The sequence below is a fragment of the Dryobates pubescens genome, chromosome 26 (assembly GCF_014839835.1).
Source record: "Dryobates pubescens isolate bDryPub1 chromosome 26, bDryPub1.pri, whole genome shotgun sequence".
In the NCBI taxonomy this organism is placed as follows: Eukaryota; Metazoa; Chordata; class Aves; order Piciformes; family Picidae; genus Dryobates; species Dryobates pubescens.
Window position 1 is genome coordinate 4,043,477 of NC_071637.1, and position 22,726 is coordinate 4,066,202.

A 22,726-nucleotide genomic window follows, 5' to 3' on the forward strand; every position below is an offset into this window, starting at 1 on the left:
ACAGCACGTCTGCTGCTACTTGGCCTTTTTGTCCTGTCTTCTCCCTTGATGCTCACCTGTGTCTCTTTGCTGCTGCACTCAAGCTGAGGCAGCAGGATGGGATTCAGGAGATGTTTGGAGGCAGGGTCAGGCTGTACAGCTCAGCTCTGCCCGTGGCTGCTGTCATCGTGCTCCCGAAGTGGGCAGCCCCCACGTATGGCCAGCCTGTGCCAGCCTGTGTTCAGAGCATGATTAATGGGTGCAAATGGCTGGAGAAGGGAGGGTGCTGGTAATGGTGCTGGGCCCTGGCTTGCTGGAGCACTGGGCTTGTTCCAGACGACTGGGAGATGCTGCTGAAGCAGGGCTGAGTATTGAAATGCTGCCTGAGAGCAAAGTAGTGCCTGGCTGCCAGATGCCAGGCTGATCTTCTGAAAGGCCACCTCTGCCTCTCCACGCCTCTGTTGCTGGGGAAGGCTCTGGAAACAGAGGCTGACTGCCTGTCTCCCCTTTTGTTCCTAGATGGGGATGGTCGGAGACTGAAAGGAGCCATCCAGAGGAGCACAGAAACTGGGCTGGCTGTGGAGATGCCCAGCAGGACCGTCCGGCAGGCCAGCCACGAGTCCATCGAGGACAGCATGAACAGCTACGGATCCGAGGGGAAGTAAGTCACCCAGGGGGAGCTGGGCACTCACCTGTGGCAGGCACTGTCCTCAGACCTACTCCTTTCTCTCCAGCATGGCAGATGCTGTCTTTTTCTGACTTGCCTGTGCTGCAGTGTCCTGCCTGTTCCAGCAGAGCAGACCTCTGTGCCTGTGTAGCTGGCACCCACTCGAGCTGCTGATTGGCATTGTTTAGTGCCCTCATTACTCTAGCTGAAGCAGATACCCCTAACTTTTAACCACTTTGCCCTCAGAAGATTAATTGCTGGGAGTCCTTACTGGTCATAAATCAGAAGCTGTTAGTTTTTCATGTTGCACATGAAAACAACAGTTGTTTATCTCCCCTGTTCCAAATAGCCTTTTGGTGTGGAGGGCGTGTGGCAGAGGGCCAAGGTGGTGAAAAGGATGCAAGAAGCAAAATAATCACTCTGATACTAAAACCACATCTTGACAAGTGTGTGTGTGTGTGGTTTTGGTATCAAACTTTTTGGGTTTGTTTCATCTGAGTTGTGGTCTTGTAAAAGAATGTGTTTTAGAAAAGGCTTTGGACCCCAAGGACAGCTCTGGTTTTACTCTGGAATGCAAAGCAGGGGATCCTTAGGCAGGATCCTTGGGTGCTGACTTGCTTCCAGTTTGGGTTTTTTGTATGTCCATTATTTGAAGCCATATATGGAGATGATTATGATTCCTTAAGGTGACCATTCATGGGAATCTTTGAAGGCAAAACCCCTCCAGTGTTGACAGAAGGGGGAAATATGTGCCCTCAGATTTCGTGCTTCTAGGTGTGAGGCCAGAATGTTTGTGTGCCTCAAACGTGCTCTGTTTACGCCAAGCACCAGGCTTGGCCCCGCTGCACACTCGCTCCAGTCCTGCGTGATATTCCAAGTGCACTGTGCTGCCACAATGCTGGGATGGTCCAAAGGCACACTCAATTAATGTGGTTCTGGTGTTAAATAAGTAACAGGCTGTAAATTAAGAGAGGCTTTCTTTAGCTGTAGAAGTAGGCTAATCCTGGAAAGGCATCATGGATCTGTGCTGAGGGTTGGAAATAGTAATGAGGCACAGGCTGCGATAGCAATCTTGTCACTCCGAAGCTGTGATGTACTTTATCTCTTCTCTGAGCTGCTGTCTCCAGGGAAATATTCCTGCTACATGAGTGCAGTCCTGTGGCTTGGAGATCTGCCTCTGCTACAGCATGCAGGGGATTAGCGATTAAGTTCAGTCCCTTGGCAGTGTGGGGCAGGACTCTGCTTTCATGCAGAGCAGAATTCTTTCCTGTTTGTTTTTGCATAGCTTACCCTCCTGGGTGGAGGTACAGTCCTCTGGAGAAGAGGAGAGAAGAGAGAAGAGAAGAGAGAAGAGAGGAGAGAAGAGAGAAGAGAAGAGAGAAGAGAGAAGAGAGAAGAGAAGAGAAGAGAAGAGAAGAGAAGAGAAGAGAAGAGAAGAGAAGAGAAGAGAAGAGAAGAGAAGAGAAGAGAAGAGAAGAGAGAAGAGAAGAGAGAAGAGAAGAGAAGAGAGAAGAGAAGAGAGAAGAGAAGAGAAGAGAAGAGAAGAGAAGAGAAGAGAAGAGAAGAGAAGAGAAGAGAAGAGAAGAGAAGAGAAGAGAAGAGAAGAGAAGAGAAGAGAAGAGAAGAGAAGAGAAGAGAAGAGAAGAGAAGAGAAGAGAAGAGAAGAGAAGAGAAGAGAAGAGAAAGGAGGGAAGGGGAGGAGAGGGGAGGGGAGGAGAGAAATTAACCAGATTGGAAATGGCCTCAAAGATCATTGAGTCCAACCTCTCACCCAACACCATCTAATCAGCTAAACCATGGCACCAAGTGCCTCATCCAGTCTCTTCCTAAATACCTTCAGTGATGGTGACTCCTCCAGTGATGGTGACTCCACCACCTCCCTGGGCAGCACATTCCAAAGGCCAATCTCTCTTTCTGGGAAGAACTTCTTCCTAACATCCAGCCTAAACCTCTCCTGGCACAGCTTGAGACTGTGTCCTCTTATTCTGGTGCTGCTTGCCTGGGAGAAGAGACCAACCCCCTCCTGGCTACAACCTCCCTTCAGGACGTTGTAGACAGCAATAAGGTCTCCTCTGAGCCTCCTCTTCTGCAGGCTAAGCAACCCCAGCTCCCTCAGCCTCTCCTCACAGGGCTGTGCTCCAGACCCCTCCCCAGCTTTGTTGCCCTTCTCTGGACACCTTCCAGCATCTCAACATCTTTCCTAAACTGAAGGGCCCAGAACTGGACACAGGACTCAAAGTGTGGCTTAACTAGTGCTGAGTACAGGGCAGAATGACCTCCCTGCTCCTGCTGGCCACACTGTTCCTGATGCAGACCAGGATGCCCTTAGCCTTCTTGGCCACCTGGGCACCCTGCTGGCTCATGTTCAGCCTCCTATCAACCAGCGAAGGTTCTGTGTCCTATCATTGCATGCACTGACCGCTTTGCTTTGGCTTTCCTGGAGAGGGAATGTTTCTGCCAACAAAACCTTGCAGCCACAGCAGCGCTGCTTCGCCCTGCAGGCAGGCGGCGTGCAGCTAGCGGCTCGACAAAGCCAAGCCCGTCCTGCCAGCCGGCTGCCTTTACTAGAGCACGCCTAACATTCAGTGCTCCAACCTCAAACCCTGCCAGAACATCCTCACCAGCCCCTCTGCCAGGCTCTGGACGCTTCTTCCTCTGAGCAGGGTGCTGTAAGTGGTTCCTGGATGCTTTGTGCCTAGATGGGATAATTGATGTCCCCTGGAAAGCCGGTGGGAATTGCAGCTATCTGTCTGAGTGATAAGCAAACAGGGCTGAGAGCACAAAGAGCTGAACGGGCTCTATTCTCCTGAAACATGGTGGAAGGGGAGTTCCTCTGCTTTCTTTTCCTGTGACAAAGGAAGGAATCATCTGGGCAATAGCTTTGAGGGGCAGAAGTGTATTCTCCTAAATCAGTCTTCTCCTGACCTCCCACGTTTGTTGTGGCTGTGTTCCCATGGAGGCAGAATGGAAGATTCCTAAGACTGTGTTAACTGTAGCAAGTTCAATTCCTGTTTAATGCTGGGCTTCTGTCTGATGGAGACACTCCTGGGCCAGAGACAGTGTTCAACAGTGACTCTCAGAAACCCAGCTTGCAGCAGGAAGAGGCTGACCCAGTTCTTCCTGCCTGTGCTTCTCTTTGCTGTGTTTGCACAGCAGAAAATGGATTCCAAGCCTCAGCTTCCGAGAGGGGCTGTTTGGATTCCAAGCCTCAGCCTCCCAGAGGGGCTGTTTGGATTCCAAGCCTCAGCTTCCAAGAGGCTTCCAAGAGTTTTCAACTGCCAGGTGTTTTTATAATCTTTTCAGTTTAAGGACTGAAAAGGCAACCTCCAAAGGTGGCACACAGAAATGGTCACAGGTTTGGTGACAGCTCTGCAGAAGGCTGATGGGCTGCTTTCCTCTCCCTGCTGGTGAGCTGGTGGCAGCTGGCTCCAGCTGCTCTGTGCTGGTGCTGAGTATCACAGTCAAAGAACTTTCTGTAGCTGGGTTTTTGATGGGAGAGGCCTGTGATCATAGAATCATAGAATGGTCTGGGTTGAAAGGGATCTCCAAAAGTCACCCAGTCCAATCCTCTCTGCAGGACATCCTCAACTAGATCAGGCTGCTCAGAGCCCTGTCCAGCCTCACCTTGAATATCTCCAGGGAAGGGACCTCAACCACCTCCCTGGGCAGCCTGTTCCAGTGTTCCACTACACTTGGGGCGCAGAACTTGTTCCTAACATCCAATCCAAGTCTGCTCTTCTCTAGTTTGAAGCCATTGCCCCTTGTCCTATCACTACAGACCTATGCAGACAGTCTCTCTCCATCCTTCCTGTAGCTCCTTTCAGGTACTTGCAGGCTGCTATTAAGTCTCCCTGGAGCCTTCTCTTCTCCAGACTGAACACCCCCAGCTCCCTCAAGCCTGTCCTCATAGCAGAGGTGCTCCAATCCCCTGATCATTTTTGTGGCCCTCCTCTGGACCCTCTCCATCAGGTCCGTGTCCTTTCTGTATTGAAAGCACCGGAGCTGCACACAGTGCTCCAGGTGAGGTTTCACCAGAGCAGAGCAAAGTGGCAGAATCACCTCTCTGGCTCTGCTGGCAACACCTCTTTGGATGCAGCCCAGGATGCAATTGGCCTTCTGGGCTTCAAGCTCACACTGCCTGCTCATGACCAGCTCCTCGTCCATCAGCACCCCCAAGCATGTAGGGCCATACTGCCCCTCAGGTATGCTAGGCCCTCCTTCAGCAGAATATTCCTTTTAGGGCTTTACCTGGAGATGAAGTGCAGTGAAGATGAGCTGGTCTGAAAGATGCCTCCCCTGGAATTCGAGCTCACACAGCACGCCAGTCAGTGCTGACAGCGGCAGGTCGCGTTGTGCCATAGGGAAGGTCCCACAACCACATTACCCAGCTTTTTGAGCACTAGGGTAGGAAATTAATATAACAAAACTCCCTGTGAGTCTTTCTAGAGGGAAAGGTGGAATTTGTTCTAACAGACCCATTTTCACTCGTTCACACTTGGAGATTTCACTCTTGCTCTCACCACCCCGTGCAAGCGCCAAGCTTCCTGCAACCAGGTGCCGTAGCCAGGCCTGGTTGTGTGCTGCAGGGGGGACCAAGGACACCATCTGTCAAGCCTTGGCTACGTCTTCTGAGTCGTTCTTCACTACAGACTGTTTCTTGGACTGCTTCTTACACTTTCTAGGACTTGCCTGTTCTTGTGGAGTGATCTTTCATGTTTGGGGCTTGTGCTCTTCAGCCTCCCTAGGTCTTTAAGCTGTGCTGCTACCTTCTCGTTTCCTTGTCTGGGGAATATTTATGGCTACAGCCTGCCTCCAGGCAGGCTGTGGAAGCGAGATGTTCTCTAATCTTGTTGTTCTCCTGTCACTGGAGGGCTGGTGCTGACAGGTTGGTTGTGCTTTTGCACACACAGACGTTTCCATTCATAGTTCGTTCAGACCAACCTTTGCGTGGGTCACAGATCTCTGCAGCACTTAGCGTTTCCTTCTGTGTACTGAAACATCTGCAGGAGAGGACAGTTGTCCACTGTAGTAAGTGCCTGCCAGGTAGTCTCAGGACACCAAGATTACTGCAAGGTTAAAATTCTAAATATGGAAATAACTCTTAAAACAAAGCCTTGCAATCCAACAGAGACCTGCAGCTCCATCCTGGCTCTCGCACAACCTACATCTTGTTTTGGCTGGGGTTTGGCTGCACAAGACCATGTACAACATGGAGAAAGCAATACATTCTGGGCTTGAGTGTAATTTATTCCTGACAACCACTTCTCTTACTGAAAATGGAGCAGAAAGACAAAAATGGACCTTGAACAAAGGACTGTTGGCTGCCATAGTCCCTAGGAAGTGCTGCTTAATGCTTTTTTGTTGTTGTTCTTGCCTGGCTACTGCCAAGATGATAGAATATAATAGAGATAGAATAGAATAGAATAGAATAGAATAGAATAGAATAGAATAGAATAGAATAGACCAGGTTGGAAGAGACCTTCAAGATCATCGCGTCCAACCTATCAATCAATCCAACACCACCTAATCAACTAACCCATGGCACCAAGCACCCCATCAAGTCTCCTCCTGAACACCTCCAATGATGGTGACTCCACCACCTCCCCAGGCAGCCCATTCCAATGGGCAATCACTCTCTCTGTATAGAACTTCTTCCTAACATCCAGCCTAAACCTCTCCTGGCACAGCTTGAGACTGTGTCCTCTTGTTCTGGTGCTGGCTGCCTGGGAGAAGAGACCAACCCCCACCTGGCTACAACCTCCCTTCAGGGAGTTGGAGAGAGCAAGAAGGTCTCCCCTGAGCCTCCTCTTCTCCAGGCTAAGCAACCCCAGCTCCCTCAGCCTCTCCTCACAGGGCTGTGTTCCAAACCCCTCCCCAGCTTTGTTGCCCTTCTCTGGACACCTTCCAGCAACTCAACATCTTTCCTAAACTGGGGGGCCCAGAACTGGACACAGGACTCAAGGTGTGGCCTAACCAGTGCAGTGTACAGGGGGAGAATGACCTCCCTGTTCCTGCTGGCCACACTGTTCCAGATGCAGGCCAGGATGCCATTGGCCCTCCTGGCTGCCTGAGCACACTGCAGGCTCATGTTCAGCATACCATCAACCAGTACTCCCAGGTCCCTCTCTGCCTGGCTGCTCTCAGCCACTCTGACCCCAGCCTGTAGCACTGCATGGGGTTGCTGTGGCCAATGTGCAGAACCCAGCACTTGGATGCATTCAATCTCATGCCATTGGACTCTGCCCATCTGCCCAGCCTGTTGAGGTCCCTCTGCAGAGCCTCTCTACCCTCCAGCAGATCAACTCCTGCCCCCAGCTTGGTGTCGTCAGCAAATTTACTGATGATGGACTCAATGACCTCGTCCAGATCATCAATAAAGATGTTAAAGAGCATGGGGCCCAGCACTGATCCTTGGGCCACACCACTGCCTGGCTGCCAGCTGGCTGTGGCACCACTCACCACCACTCTCTGGGCTCAGCCCTCCAGCCGGTTCCTAACCCAATGCAGTGTGCTCCCATCCAAGCCATGGGCTGACAGCTTGGCCAGGAGTTTGCTGTGGGGGACGGTGTCAAAGGCCTAGATGACCTGTTCCATAATCTTGCCTGGCACTGAGGTCAGGCTGACAGGTCTATAATTCCCTGGCTCATCCATCCAGCCCTTCTTGTGGATGGGCACCACGCTGGCCAGCTTCCAGTCTTCTGGGACCTCTCCAGTGAGCCAGGACAGGATCAAGTTCTGGAGAGCTGAGGTGATTTTTACCTTAGAAAAGCATAGCAGGTGATAGCTAGCAAAGACTTAGAGAATTGTTCTTGTGTTGTCTGAGATGAGTCTGCCCCTCCAGCAAGGAAACATCTTGTTACCCATGTAATTTCTTCTCTCATCTTTAAGGGAGCAGCAGCTTGAGCTCTGCCTGAAGCCACTGTTGTGATGAGGGCAGGATGCAGACTGGCTTGTGTGCTGCTGGCATGGGCATCTTGCACCTCTCAGCTCTGTTCTCTCTCATGCTGTTTCTGCAGGCTCCAGCCTGTACCAGTTCTCTGTGCCCTGTGTCCAGGGCTGATGTGAGCCAGTACTGGGACTTGGGCTGGGAGAGCTGCCTGTCCTTCTCTACTTCCCTGTGGAGCAAGAACTAAAGATGGATGGAGGAAATAGTGATCTGGCCTGGGCAAATTCACTTCCCTTCACCAAGAATTATCCATCACCAACTGAGAACTGCCAAAAGACTTCATTGCTAAACACACCCTTCAGGAGCTTGGGTCACAGCCATGCACTGAATGTCTCTGGTTTGCTCTCCAAAGCCAGGGGCTCTCCTCTCATCCAAGTCCTTTAACAAAACACAGTGAGGTATGTGTTACTCAGTTCAGGCTGGGAGAAATGCAGGTCTTTCAAGAAGGAGAGTGGGAAAGGCATGGAGATTGTGATCCTGCTTTGTCAGAGGGCTTGGATCTCCAGAGGTCCCTTCCAACTCCTACCACTCTATGATTGTTTCTGTAATACACCAAGAAATTAGTTAGCCTGTTCAGCCACAGCACATCCTTTTGTCCTGTTAAGTGTGACCAAGCATAGCTCAAAAGGTTGCCACCTTGAGGGCTGTAAACACAGAGAATCCCACCCTTGGGAGCAGGTGGAATTGCTCTGCAGAGGCTTTCATTGGATGTGTCTGAGATGGCTAAAGATGGAGGAGCGTGGGGAGGGGAATAGGGGAGGTCTTTGCACATAATTCACTGCCCAGGCTGGTAGCAGTGTTTGGGTGGCAGAAGAGGTACAGCAGAAGGCAGTGATGCATGAGCAGAGCACAGTGTGCTACACATGCATGTCACAGGGCTGAAAATGGTCCAGAGGGTGCAGTGGCCAGGAGGGAAGCAGAGCTTGTTGGGAGGCAGGGATGGGGATAGCTCCTGGCAGAGGTGGGGCTGGGTTTGGGTCCTGCAGGGATGGATGCTGACTAGAGGGCCTCTCCATCCAAAGTGAAGGCTCCTGCAGCATCCACATCAACTTTCTCAGTGTAAGGAGCAGTGTCCAATGCCCTGGCAATGCAGGCAGATCTGTGTTGCATTAATAATTCCCCATGTGCACCATAAATATTTGAAAGTGGACATTAAATTAGCAAGTTCTGCCTTCCTCCTTAGCTGATGGATATCTACTTGGCTTCTGCCTGTAAGAAGTGATTTAAAAGACCTTAACATGCAATATGGATGAGTGTGATTGTTACACAGTGTGTTACTGCTTCCTGAAATTGGAGTGCTGATGGGGTTTTTTTAATGCTCAAATGAAATAACCATCAAATATCTTACTGGCCTGAGAGGAGACTTCCCCCTCCTCTGCTCTTTCAGATGGAGGAAGTATGTGTTGCTCTCTGTCTTTTAAAGCAGAGGTGGATAACTGAGCTATGCCTTAGGTCACAGGATCACAGGATGTTAGGGGTTGACAGGGACCCCTGGAGACTTTAGGGTCCAACCCCCATGCCAGAGCAGGACCACAGAATCCAGCACAGGTCACACAGGAACACATCCAGATGGGTCTTGAAAGTCTCCAGAGAAGGAGGCTCCACAACCTCTCTGGGTAGCCTGCTCCAGTGCTCTGTGACCCTTACAGTAAAGTTCTTCCTTATGTTGAGGGAGCTGGGGATGTTCAGTCTGGAGAGGAGAAGGCTCCAAGGAGACCTTATTGTGGCCTTCCAGTGTCTGAAGGGGGCTACAAGAAAGCTGGGGAGGGACTTTTTAGGATGTCAGGTAGTGGTAGGACTGGGGGGAATGGATCCCAGCTAGAGGAGGGGAGATTTAGATTAGACATTAGAAAGAAGCTCTTCCCCATGAGGGTGGTGAGAGACTGGCACAGGTTGCCCAGGGAGGTGGTAGAAGCCTCATCCCTGGAGTTTTTTAAGGCCAGGCTGGATGTGGCTGTGAGCAACCTGCTGTAGTGTGAGGTGTCCCTGCCAAGGGCACTGGGGTTGGAACTGGCTGAGCCTTGAGGTCCCTTCCAGCCCTGAAAATTCTATGATTCTATGAATATTGGTGTGCAGAAGGATAGACTGAGGAAAGATTTGGAAGGAAAAGCAAAGTAAAGCAATAAATTCCCTCAGGAGGGATTTTGAGAAGAGGTTAGAGAAGCAGCTGTCAGCAATGATGTAAGTAAGACTGCTCTGACCTTGGGAGCTGGGTGTGGAGTGGGTGACCTGTGGAGATGCCTCCTCACCAGATTTCCTGTTGAGTTTTGCAAGGTTTTGACAAGCTGATGCTGCAGATGCTTGCAGCAGCACGGTGGTACACCTGGCACAGAGAGTCCCAAAGGCAATTTAAAAACAGATTTAGAAAAGAGGTCAGACAAACTCTGCATGGACAGGAAAAAGAAATTACTGATACATTGTCCCTCACTGTGTCTGTGCTGTTGCACACCCTGCATGCTAATGCGCAGGGAACGAGGGCTGAGGGTGTGGAGGAGGCTGAGCAGAGCCACATTAAGTGCTCTGGGAGGGATCATACTGCAATCAATATTGACCAGCTAGGCATTTAAATCCTGGTCAGTTTGCAGGCTGGCTTTGTAAAACCAGTTCTGCATCCAAATACCTGTGAAGAGCAGCAGCCTGGACGGGAGGGAACCAACAGCATGTGGGGAGGAAGGACGCAGAGCGTTACAGTGGGTAGGGCAGGAAATGCTGCTGCCTTGAGAGAGCAGAGGAGCAGGCAGCTGGCAGAGAGCCTTTAAAGACTACTACAGAGGAGAGATTTCAGTCTTTAGAGGCTGCAGCAGAGATTTCCTAAATAATCAGGATTATGAATGCTGTGTTTAAAACTGGAGCATGCAGGCAATCTCAGCCCCAGTTTGAGCACATGGTGCTCAGGACTGAGTTCTGTGCTGCAGGGAAAGGTGTCACAAAATGCAGTCACCCTTTTCATAGAGTCAAGAACGGCAGGGGGGTAGCAGCTCTGCCTGGGGGATGTCTGTGGGCATCGCCTGGAGCTGGGCTCTGCCTGCCCCCCTCAGCCTCACCAGCTCCTGTCTGCGTGGTCTTGTCTCCCTCTCGTGGGTGTCCACACGACTGCAAGGACAGCAGCTGTCCCCTGCTGTCCCTGAGGTGTGGCCGTGCTGCCGTGCCCTCAGCCTGGCTTGGAGGCACCTGTGCAGCTCAGAAAGGTCTCTTTCATCTCGAAGTGTCTGGGGCAGGTTTGCAGCCGGCGCTGAGCCTCGGCCTGGAGCTGCTGCCTGTGTGAGCAAAAGGAACGTTCATGTGGGCTGCTGCTGCTGCTTCACCCTGCTGGGCTCAAGGACCCCAGGGTCAGTAGCCTCCAGAGTAGCATCCTGCTGCTGCCCCTGCTCTGCCTCCTTACCTGCAGCTGAGGGCCATGTTCTGTGGGGCCTCCAGCAAAATGTCCTTCATTTGTCCTTGGCACCCTGGAGGTGTCGCTGGCCTCCTGTGCCCTCCCTGTGCAGTCAGGTCCCATTTACTAGCAATTCCACAGCCAGTCATCATCTTTACCTTACTTAAAATCCTTCACGTTGAGCTGTGGCGAAGCAGAGCCTGTGAATCATGATCAGTGAAAGCAGAGGCCAAAGGAGAGGGAATTCGTTTGTCTTCCCCACTCAGAAGGCTTGGCTGCCCTCACTCAGTGGAGGATTTGTGCCCTGCAGGCTCTGAAGACTCTGAAGTGTCACCTGTTAATCTTCTCCGTGTGTGGCTCTTTGTCACCACTGGGTGGTCCTGTCACAGCCCTGGTCCCCAGGCACCTCCTGGTTATGACAGTTGCTATTTGCAAGTCAGCTGCAGAGCACCCTCCTCCCCCCTTTATTCCCCCAGCTATTTTTAGCTCTTCTTTTGAGAGGAAAATAAAACCAAGACATCTCCTGTTAGTTAGCAGCAGGTTGTAGTGATGGGTTGGGAGAGGCATGTTTGGTGATGGGGTGGGAAGAGCTTTCCAGGTTTGCTCCCGTGCCTGTGAAACTCATCTGCTGGCTGCCACCCAAGGCAGAGCCACCACTGCCACCTGCAGCACATCCAGTGTGTGATGGCTCAGCTGGAGGGCTGGCTGCTGAATCGAGGGCAGGTTAGAATAGACTAGAATAGAATTAGAATAGAGTTAACCAGGTTGGAAAAGACCTTTGAGATCATTGAGTCCAACCTATCACCCAACACCATCTAATCAACTAAACCATGGCACCAAGTGCCTCATCCAGGCTCTTCCTAAACACCTCCAGTGGTGGTGACTCCACCACCTCCCTGGGCAGCACATCCCAATGGCCAATCTCTCTTTCTCTGAAGAATTTCTTCCTCACATCCAGTCTAAACCTCCCCTGGCACAGCTTGAGACTGTGTCCTCTTGTTCTGGTGCTGGCTGCCTGGGAGAAGAGACCAACCCCCCCCTGGCTGCAACCTCCCTTCAGGGAGTTGGAGAGAGCAAGAAGGTCTCCCCTGAGCCTCCTCTTCTCCAGGCTAAGCAACCCCAGCTCCCTCAGCCTCTCCTCACAGGGCTGTGCCCCAGACCCCTCCCCAGCTTTGTTGCCCTTCTCTGGACACCTTCCAGCATCTCAACATCTTTCCTAAACTGAGGGCCCAGAACTGGACACAGGACTCCAGGTGTGACCTAACCAGTGCTGAGTACAGGGTGAGACACAGTTTGGTGGCAGCAGAGTGGCAGGGCAAGGCTTCTTGGGAGCAGCAGGGCTGTGTTTAAAGAGCTGTAAGAAGTTGTGGTGGTCCCTGGAGCTCTTCTCCTGCAGGAAAAGCAAGTGAGTGAATGGGGAGGGTCTGTCCTACTGACCTCAGTCACACGGTATGCAGCCCCCCTCACCTCTCTGTCCCAGCTGCTGTGAGCACTTCACAGAGCTCACTGAGCTGCATTTGAGCATCCTCATTGTAGCCAAGGCAGCTCCTCTCAGGGGAGAAGCAGTGACTTTCTTGGAGGTAGCTTATGATTTTCCCAGACAGAAATTGTTTCCATTCCAGTGTTATTGGCAATATCCAAATATATGTCCAGCAGCCAGTGGAAGCCAAGGAGCCTGGTTTAAAGCTTCTGCTTCTATGTCCAATAAAGCAAAAGGCCAGCCTCTGTGCAAGGTAGCAGCCAGCCACCACCAGCTCATGGCTTAACCTGTTAAAGAATGAATTCCATCTTCCCTTCCCAGTCAGACAAAACAGTGGGGAGCATTCACTGCCTGACCTAACACTGAGTTCCACACAGAGCTAGTAAACCTTAACTGAGGCTCTTACCCAAACTGTCTTGACCTTGGCCTGTGCTTTTAAGGGGGCTTTTGCCATTCCTCTGGAGATCAGCCTCAGTGCTACAAAGCAGCAGTGTGACTGCTCTCTCTGTGAGGGTCCTTGCCTGTGGCACAGCCCTGCTGTCCCCTGCAGCACTGTCCTGCCCTCTCACTGTGATTTGCACTGAGGAGCATTCGTTGTTTGGAGGTCACCCTGAGCCCTCTGACTCCTTAATCACTGTGGGGATAACAGCAACATTTGCTTTGCTGTGAACACTTCCAGGTGCTGTTGATTCACATTTAACCCACCAGCTCTTCTGGTGCTTTCTCCAGCTGGTTTTGACACTGGAATGTCATTGATGGAAGCTGCAGCACTGGCTGCTCTGTTAGCAGGTGTTTGCATTTGCTCCTGAGGTGCCCCAGCTGCTGGACAGAGCCTTCAGAAGGACCAGTGCTGCTCAAAGGCGGAGTGAGCTGGGGTGAGAGGGCACAAGTGGTTTCCTTCCAGACACACACCAAGCCAGACAAAGTTCTGGCATCAGCCTTCACCACGCTTCTCCTGCCAGCAGGTAAAGGGAAATGGTCTTCTGTGGCAGCCTCCCTGAATCGTGTTGAGCATTCAGGAGCCAGAAGGGTCTCTTAGCTGCCACCCAGTGAGTGGGGTTGGTAGGGATTGTCTTGTCCTAGCTTTGTATCCCCCACTGCAGTAACATGGCCAGAGTTTACCTAGGAGAGGGGTGTCTCTGAGGCTCAGTCACAGCACTAGTCTTTGCTCAGCCCTGGGCTTCCCCCCTGCTGCCCTGGTTCTCAGCATCTTGTTAATGAGCCCAAGCCTCTTCTGGGAGCTTGCAGTGCACATTCTCCTGAAGGACTGTGAGTTGTCTTGCCAGCTTGTGATTTACATGCTGGTTTGGGTCATGTACTCCCAGGGTAGGAGTGAGACCCAGGCTTGGCTCATTCATCTTCCATAAGTTGAGGAGAATAAAGAAAACATTTACTTTCTGGCTGATGGTCCATTCATCTCCTGCTGAACATTATGTCTTCCTTTGTCAGGCCTCCTTTTTCTTGCACTATTTTGGGTTCTCTAAGCACTAGTTTTCATCCTTTTTTGACTGTCTGTGTGCAGCTCAAAAAGCCTGAGCCAGCAGGCTCGAGGAGTCTCGCTGGTCCCCATGTGCCCCAGGACTCGCTTCTTCCTCCTTGTATGGGCAAATCTTGAGCCTGATAAAGCCTGCTGGCTCCAGTCTCTCTTTTCCCCTTTCCTCATCACATGTCCCTGTCCCTGCAGATTTACCAGCCCTGGGGATGGCTCTGTGCACAGCCTGTCCTCAGGAGCCTGGCTGCAAATCCAGCATCTCTGCCCTGGTCCTATGCTCAGGACGCTGCTCTCTGGAGGGGGCAGCCCCAGCGGGGCTGGCAGAGGCTGGCTGGGTGTTGGGGCAGGAGCTGTGTACCCACAGGGGGCCCAGCACAGCCCCATATCACTTCTACCCCTGGGATGGGTGACAGCCCTGGGGATGTGCCTTGAGCCTCTGTGGAGGTGGTGACACTGAAAAATGAGAAGAATCTGAAAACTTCTCCTCAGCTAATGGCAGTTACTGGTCCTGCTGCTTCTGCTGTATCTCATCACCTGGATGAAGGGTGAAAACCCACCAGACTGGAGGAAACCCACCCTGTGCAGAGCCCCTCCCAAGCCTGTCTTCCAAGGAGTCAGAGCAGCCTCCTCCCTTTTCACAAAGGTGACACCTGTGAAGAGCTCAAGGGCAGGTCTTTCTGTTCTGCTGGCTCAGCAGCTCCCTGCCAGCAGCGATAAGCAGGTTTCTCAAAGAGCCAGGTCAGCCAGGAGGGGAGGTGCAGTGCTGCCTGGAAAAGTCTGCCTGTTCAGTTCAGTGCCCTCATCACAGTGAGCTGAACCTGTCAGGAGGCCATGTGCTGGTCCTCTTCAAGGCCTGTGTGTGTGAGATGCTGAGCTGTGTGTGCTGGCTTCCTCCTCTGAATAAATAAATATTCCTATGCTCTGACACCAGGCCTGCAAATAGCTAAGGAGAGCTGAAATCCCAACCTGGAATTAAACTCTCCTGGCTGAATGGGGTTTAAAAAAATACCCTTTTTTGAACTCTCTTTTAAATGTAGCTGGCTTGCAGGGGGAGCTGATGAATCTTTGTGGCTGACTCAGGCTCCAGCAGAGCCAGTAGGTAGTCCCCAGCCCACCTCGCAGGCAGGGTTCCTCTCCTACTTTGTGTGTACTGAACATGCAGCCTCCTCATGGCATCCTTCCTCAGACATGAGTCTGGGGAGGCAGGGAGCTGTGTCGTGAGGTTGGTAAGTGTCCCCCACCCAAGGGCCTTTGGGAAAATGCAGGAGGGTCATGGCTGTGCCTGGCTTGGGCGTGCAGCGGCTCTCCCGGAGGCAGAGTGCGGATCCCGGCGCGGGAGCGTGGGTACCCTGGCACAAAGCTCCTGACACAGCTCTGTCATGGTTTGGCAGATGCCTGCAGGACAAATGTAGGTGTCAAATGCTGGCCTCCAGCCTCCTCCTTACCATTCACAGCAAGTTTTCTCACAGCCTCAGAGGCAGCTGCCTAAATCAGGGTGCAGCTGGGTATGTGTATCAGCGTGCCACGGGGTTTGACCCCTTCTGCCTTGCTTCACCACGTCCAGTGCAGTGACCAGTGCCTGTAACTATGCTGCAGACCAACCTCAGGTGTCTGGTGACTGGATTTGGAGGCTCTGTCCCCCCTAGCTGTTTTGCTGCAGTGGAGGCATTGCTGGTGTTTGAGGGTGTTGTCCCCTTAACCTTGCCCCAGCTTTCAGGTTCTCTCAGAATCACAGAATCACCAAGGTAGGAAGAGACCTCAAAGATCAGCAAGTCCAACCTGTCACCACAGACCTCATGACTAAACCATGGCTCCAAGTGCCACATCCAATCCCCTCTTGAACACCTCCAGGGATGGTGACTCCACCACCTCCCTGGGCAGCACATTCCAATGGCTAACAACTCTCTCTGTGAAGAACTTCCTCCTCACCTCCAGCCTAAACTTCCCCTGGCACAGCTTGAAACTGTGTCCTCTTGTTCTGGTGCTGGTTGCCTGGGAGAAGAGACCAACCCCCTCTCCTTGCAAACATTTCAGGCCTGGTCACAGAAGCATGTTTGAAAACCACACAGTGAATGTGATGGCTGGTTCTGGTGTGGAGCAGCAGGAAATAGGTCCTCTGGTCAAGGAGATGCATTGTGCTGTGAGTGACAAATCAACATGGCACGGAGTCCCAATGGGATTCATGCCAGCACCCTCATCCCACTTCTAATTACTGCTCTAGGTGTTTTATTTCTGACTCAGAAATGAGGACTGGCAAGGGACAGCTACCAAGAGACATACTTTGAGCAATGCTAGGAAGTCATTTAGATCCTAGTGGTGCCTGGAAGAGGTAAGAGGCTGTACATGAGCCTGAGGTGGCAGGAATTTGCCTTACAGAGAGTTAAGTCTAACCAGGCTTTAACTATCTGGGGGCTGCAGCCATTACTGGGGTCTGTACAAGGAAAGGGAGTTAAATGGATTCCATGTAACTAAGCTGCCTGGAAATCAGTGAGTTTTGCAGGGGGGAAAGGCTTGGAATCAGAGAATTGTTTTGGTTGCAAAAGACCTTTAAGATCATCAAATCCAACCATTCTGTAACTGCTGTAGCCTGGTGCTAAGCCACGTCCCTCAGTACCTCCTCTGTGCTCCTGTGGCTGTCATTCCTTTCCCAGACATATTAAATCTGCTCCTTCAGTTACTGGATTGCTATAAAATGCAAATTAACCACTTGCCAAAATCCATTTCTTTTTCAGCTTGAATTTCAGTGGAGTCCATCTGGCATCTGCTGGGCAGTTCAGTGACTTCCTGGGGAGCATGGGCCCTGCACAATTTGTTGGGCGTCAGACCTTGGCCACCACCTCGATGGGTAAGGAACACAAAGATGTTAGGCAGCTTTAATTTAATCTTGAACAGACTGCTCCTGCAAGCCATCTAATAATGTGTCCAGCAGCTGCTGATTTACCACTCTCCTGCTCTGTTAAATCAAGTAAGCTTGGCTGAAAGGTTTTGCTGATTGCTGCAAATGAGGCATTAAGCAGGAGGCCCCCAGCTTTGTGCCTTCCTCCCTCAAATCTGAAAGGCACAGAGACATGAAACGTAGCTGAAGTCCTGAAAATGCATCCTGTGCATCTTCCATCTTTTCTTGCTGTCTGAGGCCCACCAAGCTCTGTAAAGATTTTTCTTACGGTCCACTGTAATTGTGTTTTCCAGAGCAGCCTGCAGCTTCAGCCACTCCAGTTTGGGAGGGCTGGCTGCCCTGAGCAGGCTGAGGCTGAGTCACCAAAGCCAGGGTAGAGGCTGACAGTGGGGATTGCTTTGGGAAATGTGAGCTTGAGTCACTTCAGAGCTGCTGCAGGAGGAGAACTTGAGTGAGTCCTGCACTTGGGGGCTACTGTTCCTGCAGCTCGTGGCAGATGGGACGTGAAGATTGTTGGGGTTTAACATTTTAGTAACCCACAGGTGCATTTTTTTTTCCTTTTTAAAGTCTTGTCTGTTGTGACATTTTGGTCTAGGGGACGTGGAAATTGGCTTGCAAGAGCGAAATGGGCAGCTGGAAGTGGATATCATTCAGGCTCGGGGACTGACACCGAAACCCGGCTCCAAAACACTGCCAGGTAATAAGCTTTGACCTCCTAAAGTAATTTGGTGAGCCCCTGTGATGCTTGTCAGAGAATTAATTAGGGAAAGAATTAACTAGGAAAAGAATTAATTTTGCTTGGCTTCTGCAGGACCAAGCAGCCTGCATGTGGTGCTGAAAAGAAGCCTGGCTGAGCAAACCTTTTCAGTGCTGTAGAGGCCTTCCTTAGAAATGCCCAAGACATGGCACTCTGCCTTTCCTGAAACGAGCATGGAGACTCTTTTGGTACCTTTTCTCCATATTTCTTCTTTTCCAGCTGCTTACATCAAAGCTTACCTGCTGGAGAACGGTGTCTGCATTGCCAAGAAGAAGACAAAAGTGGCTCGCAAGTCCCTGGACCCTTTGTACAATCAGGTGTTGCTGTTTGCTGAGAGCCCCCAGGGCAAGGTATTACAGGTAAGAGAGGAAGTCTCAAGCCTGCCCAGCTCTCTTTTCCATCTCTGCTGGAAGATCTTGAGTCTGGCCAGGGGTCTGGATAATTAAGGCAGATGAGAAAAAGGCAGTGTTTTCAGTGACCCAAGTGCACTCAGTCTGAGTGCAACACATGGAAAGGAAAACCTGTGTCATACTCAGCTGGTGATTGTTTGCCATCCCTCAGGTAACACAAGTGCCTGCCAGGAAAAGGTTGGGTTTTGTTGGTTTGGGTTTTTTTAAGTTCATTATGAGTCAGGTAGCACCCAGAGATGCGAAGCAATCTCGCAGCATAGTTGTCTTCTGTGTTTGTGTGCATTCAGGGCACTCTGCTTTGGCCATCACCTGGTCACAGGCCCTGCCTTTGTCTGCCTCTTTACTGCCAGATGTTCTCTGTTTTCAGTTCTGCACCTGTGTTCCCACAGCAAGGAGGGAGGTGTGCTGTTAATTCCTCCCTAAAGCATCTCCATCAGTAAGGCCTGGCTAAAATCCACTCTAACACTGATGTCATTGATCCCTGAGTTTCTGTTGTTCCCCTCCACTGGCATATGGGTTGCTGGCTGACCTGCTGGATTGTAATGAGATGAAGGAGCTCTTTCTCATCTACCTTGACTGGGAGTGTTTTCCCCTCTTGCCAAGGAGACCGCACGTGGGGTGGGACCTGGCTTGCTCTGCACTTGCTTGTAGGACTTCCCTTGCCTTGCTGCCAGGAAGGGCTCTTACTCCAGGAGAACAAAATGAGTAGCTTGGCTCATGCCAAGCAGCCATGCCACCAAACCAGCTTTCTGCAGTGGCTTGCTCCATCTCATGCTGACCTAGAGCATTGACTTTTGCCTGCTAATTGATGTTCCTTGTCTCTCCTACCTCGTTTTACAGAAGAATGTAACGTTGTGGTTGTTGGAGCCTAGGGAAAGAGGCTGTCAGGATTAGCCAGAGGTCACTAGTCACCATCATCCTCACCCATCATCCTCATCCTCTCTCCAAAACACGGACTCACTCTGGAGTCAGTCGTCACCTTTGTCTTGAGCCACCCAGGGCCGCTTGGTCACCAGCATGCCAAAGCCCATGACCCCTCCCCGCGTCTGTTGTTCTCCACCACCTCGTAAGTGTGATTCAGCCTTCCCTGCTCGCCTGCCAGCCCTCCTCCATCAGCCCTCGCTCTGTGCCCACAAGCCTTTCTCAGCAGCCTGTTCTCCTGTCCCTGTGTGCCACTGCCTGTGTGCCCCTTGTGTCACCAGCCCCGCTCGCCAGCGCTGGGCTCCTGCCCTTTCTCCAGGTGGGCAGCTGTGCCTGGTCTCCCTCTGCCCTGCGTCCCCAAGTTGAGATGTGCTCTTTTCCACAGCTTCTTCACCTTCAGACTCAAGCTACTGCCCAGCTTTTCCTGTTGGCTTATTTCTCCAGATCAGGAGCTCTTGCTGCCCATTTTCCCCTTTTTATTGTCTCTAAGACCTGTTACTGCTGTCTACAACTCCCTGAAGGGAGGTTGTAGCCAGGTGGAGGTTGGTCTCTTCTCCCAGGCAACTAGCACCAAAACAAGAGGACACAGTCTCAAGCTGTGCCAGGGGAGGGTTAGACTGGATGTGAGGAAGAAATTCTTCAGAGAAAGAGAGATTGGCCATTGGAATGTGCTGCCCAGGGAGGTGGTGGAGTCACCATCACTGGAAGAGTTTAGGGTGCTTGGTGCCATGGTTGAGTTGATTAGATGGTGTTGGATGATAGGTTGGACTTGATGGTCTCAAAGGTCTTTTCCAACCTGGTCTATTCTATTCTATTCTATTCTATTCTATTCTATTCTATTCTATTCTATTCTATTCTATTCTATTCTATTCTACCCTACCCTACCCTACCCTACCCTACCCTACCCTACCCTACCCTACCCTATCCTATCCTATCCTATCCTATCCTATCCTATCCTATCCTATCCTATCCTATCCTATCCTACCCTACCCTACCCTACCCTACCCTATTCTATTCTACTCTACTCTACTCTACTCTACTCTACTCTACTCTACTCTACTCTACTCTACTCTACTCTATTCTGCTGTGCCAGGACCAGGCTTAGCTGCAAGTGTTGTAGCTGCAGCTCCAGGGGTGTTTTGTGCACATGTGGTCCCTGCTCAGCAGGTAGAGCAGCAGAGCACCCCTTCTTCCATGGGGGGAAAAAGCAGTCTGATGACATTAGGATTTGCGAACCTGTGCTTAAAAGAAAAGAAGTGAAACAGTCAGCCAGAGCTTCCCATCACCTGCTGCTGGTGTGAACCTTTCTGGGAAGCTGGCTGAGTAGGAAGAGGGGTTGGTCAGCTTGGTGCTTCCCAAGCTAGTGTGCAAGGTGTGGGATTAATGTGCTCCCCTCTCTTGTTCCGAAGGTGATAGTCTGGGGCAACTACGGACGCATGGAGCGCAAGCACTTCATGGGAGTCGCCAGGGTCCTCCTGGAGGAACTGGATCTGTCAACTTTAGCAATTGGCTGGTACAAGCTCTTCCCAACCTCCTCGATGGTAGATCCCACTACGGGCCCGCTCCTGCGCCAGTCCTCACAGCTTTCCCTGGAGAGCACAGTGGGACCCTGCTGTGACAGGTCTTAGTGAGTAAGGAAGGGGGAACTGCTTTTGTTTTTTAAACATGCTGTCAAGGTTTTGTTTGCTGGAACTCTGACCTCAAGTGCAATGCATGTTCAGTCAGTTCTTGTGGAGCTGGAAGAGGAGGATAAACCAGTGACCTTAGACAGAAGACGAGGGGGAGGGCGCTGTGCCCTCTCCACCCGAGGAGGAGGTGCCGTGGGGCATGAGTCCTAGTTGTCAAATTAGACATACACCTCTTGTTTCACTTCTCTCACTGTCATTCTTGGACTCTTGTTTCAGACCAGTATTAACCCTGGAAAGTTGGCAGCCTTTGGAAGAATGTGGGGGAAGGAGTTTTCCTTTAACTGCGTGTCTTTAGCAATTTCTAATACAGATTCTGTCACGAGAAGGTACCTGGAAAATTCAGAGGCCAGTTATGTGACCTGAAGTGAGCAGGAGCAGAAAGGTTAAGAGGGTTTTGGTTTGTTTGTTTATTTGGCTTTGTTTGGGTTTTTTTTAATGACATGTTTCTTCTTGAGAGGAAGAAAAAGAAAGAGACCTGCAACTCTTTCTTTAGAGTCAGTTCCCTGCCACCGAGTCACGTTCACGATACCGCTGGCATCGCTGTTTCCAGACTGTGCCAAATTACCAGCAAGTGTCTTTGCTGCATCCCTTGTCTGACCCTGCTGCTGGAGTAAACAGCACCTGCTTAGACCAGGCAGTTCCAACAGAGTTTGACTTGAGCAGGCTAATTAACTGCAGTTTTGCTCAAAAAAAACCACCAACCCACCCCAAAAACCCAACCAACCAACCCTAGAAGTGGGAGCTGAACATCAGACTTGCAGCTTGAGATATGTTTTGTATTGTCAGCTACACAACGTTCTGCAGTTTGCTGAACTCCCTTACTGTTGCTGTGTGTCCTGCAGTCTCCATGTCTTCTATTCTCCTGCTTTCCTCCCGTCTCCTTTGTACTGGTACATATCTGCTGGAGATGCTGCCCTTCCTGTTGTGCTGTGGACTGACCTGAAACAGGACTGCCACGGGAGAGGAGAGTGAGGTTTCTGGGGGTGCAGAAGAAAGAAACCTCGGTTGTCGCCTGACAAGAAGGTTCTGGAGAGCGTGTAACCTTCCCTGTGCAGAGAGGGGTGCTTTAGGCAGTCTCAGTAGTACATGCCTTGTCAAGTGGTCCTGCAAGAGGAGATGCAGTCCCCAAAGCCTGGAGAGGTGGCGGACTGAGGAACCTGAAGACACAGTGGTCCCAGCCTGTGTGTTTCGTTAATTGAAGCGCAGCGCTTAGTGTAGATGAAGCCAGTGAAGCACAGCAGCTGCTGTCAGCAGAGTCACCTGCTGGAGTCTGTGCTAGGTCCTTCAGACAATTACCAACTTAGTATCCAAAATCACAGAGAATCTCCAAAGATTTCCTGTTGATAGACCTGTTGTTGGCTGGGCTTTGTCTTAGTTTCTAATGAGGATTTGGTGCCTGTTGTCTCAGATAAGCTTTTGGAGATGTTCTACTCTGTGATTTCAAAGCACAGGTCCCGTGTCACCTTTAGGAAGGAGCAGGTTCCTGACCTGCCTGAACATTTATTTCTGCACGTGGACCGCAGCTTTGTTAGAATAAAAGTGTGAGTGTTGAATGGGTGGTGAAAGCTTTTGGTCCTAGTTTGTCTGTGGCGGTTGGAATGATGTTGAGGTAAGTGACAGGCTATAAAATGGGCCTTACGCTAATCTGTGTAAAAAGCAGCGTGAAGGAGAGGGAAGGAGGATGAGGGACACAGAACGAGCAGTTTTGTGAGTCTTCAGGGGCAAAAGCCTCAACCTTTCAGATCAATCTCTTACTTTCCTTGATCAAATGTCTCTGGCCTCTCACTGATGGTTTTTTCTGATCGTATTAGACAATTTCTCTGTATTAGCTGAGGAAAGTTTGTTGCATGCTGGTCAAACTCTGTTGTGGCTCTCTTCAGTTTTAGTTCTTAAGAAAAGCACATTTACTGTAATTCCAGTCAGCATCTTTTCCTCTTGGTATGTAGTGAGCACTAGGCAATATTGTACAATACGTGTATGAACTAGACTAGATTAGGTAAATTTAGTGGCTTGTAGCACTGGATCTTTTAATAACTCTGTCTTTAAAAGGACTGTGGGGAGCTCTGGGTGCCCGCCAGGCAGCTGTGAGCGACAGGGCTTCTCCTGTAGGTTATGCT

The 22,726-nt window shown here is 51.0% G+C and overlaps 1 protein-coding gene across 1 annotated transcript in view; it reads left to right on the top strand.

Moving 5' to 3' along the window:
* RIMS4 (regulating synaptic membrane exocytosis 4) overlaps positions 1 to 21,028 on the top strand; it is a 63,872-nt gene extending 42,844 nt beyond the window's left edge. The window contains exons 2-6 of the mRNA XM_054173450.1: positions 499 to 640; positions 16,670 to 16,782; positions 17,429 to 17,530; positions 17,810 to 17,949; positions 20,331 to 21,028. Of these exons, the coding sequence (XP_054029425.1) occupies positions 499 to 640; positions 16,670 to 16,782; positions 17,429 to 17,530; positions 17,810 to 17,949; positions 20,331 to 20,549 (716 nt within the window). The 3' untranslated portion in view covers positions 20,550 to 21,028. The remainder of the gene's footprint in view (positions 1 to 498; positions 641 to 16,669; positions 16,783 to 17,428; positions 17,531 to 17,809; positions 17,950 to 20,330) is intronic.
* Positions 21,029 to 22,726: the final 1,698 nt, after the last annotated feature.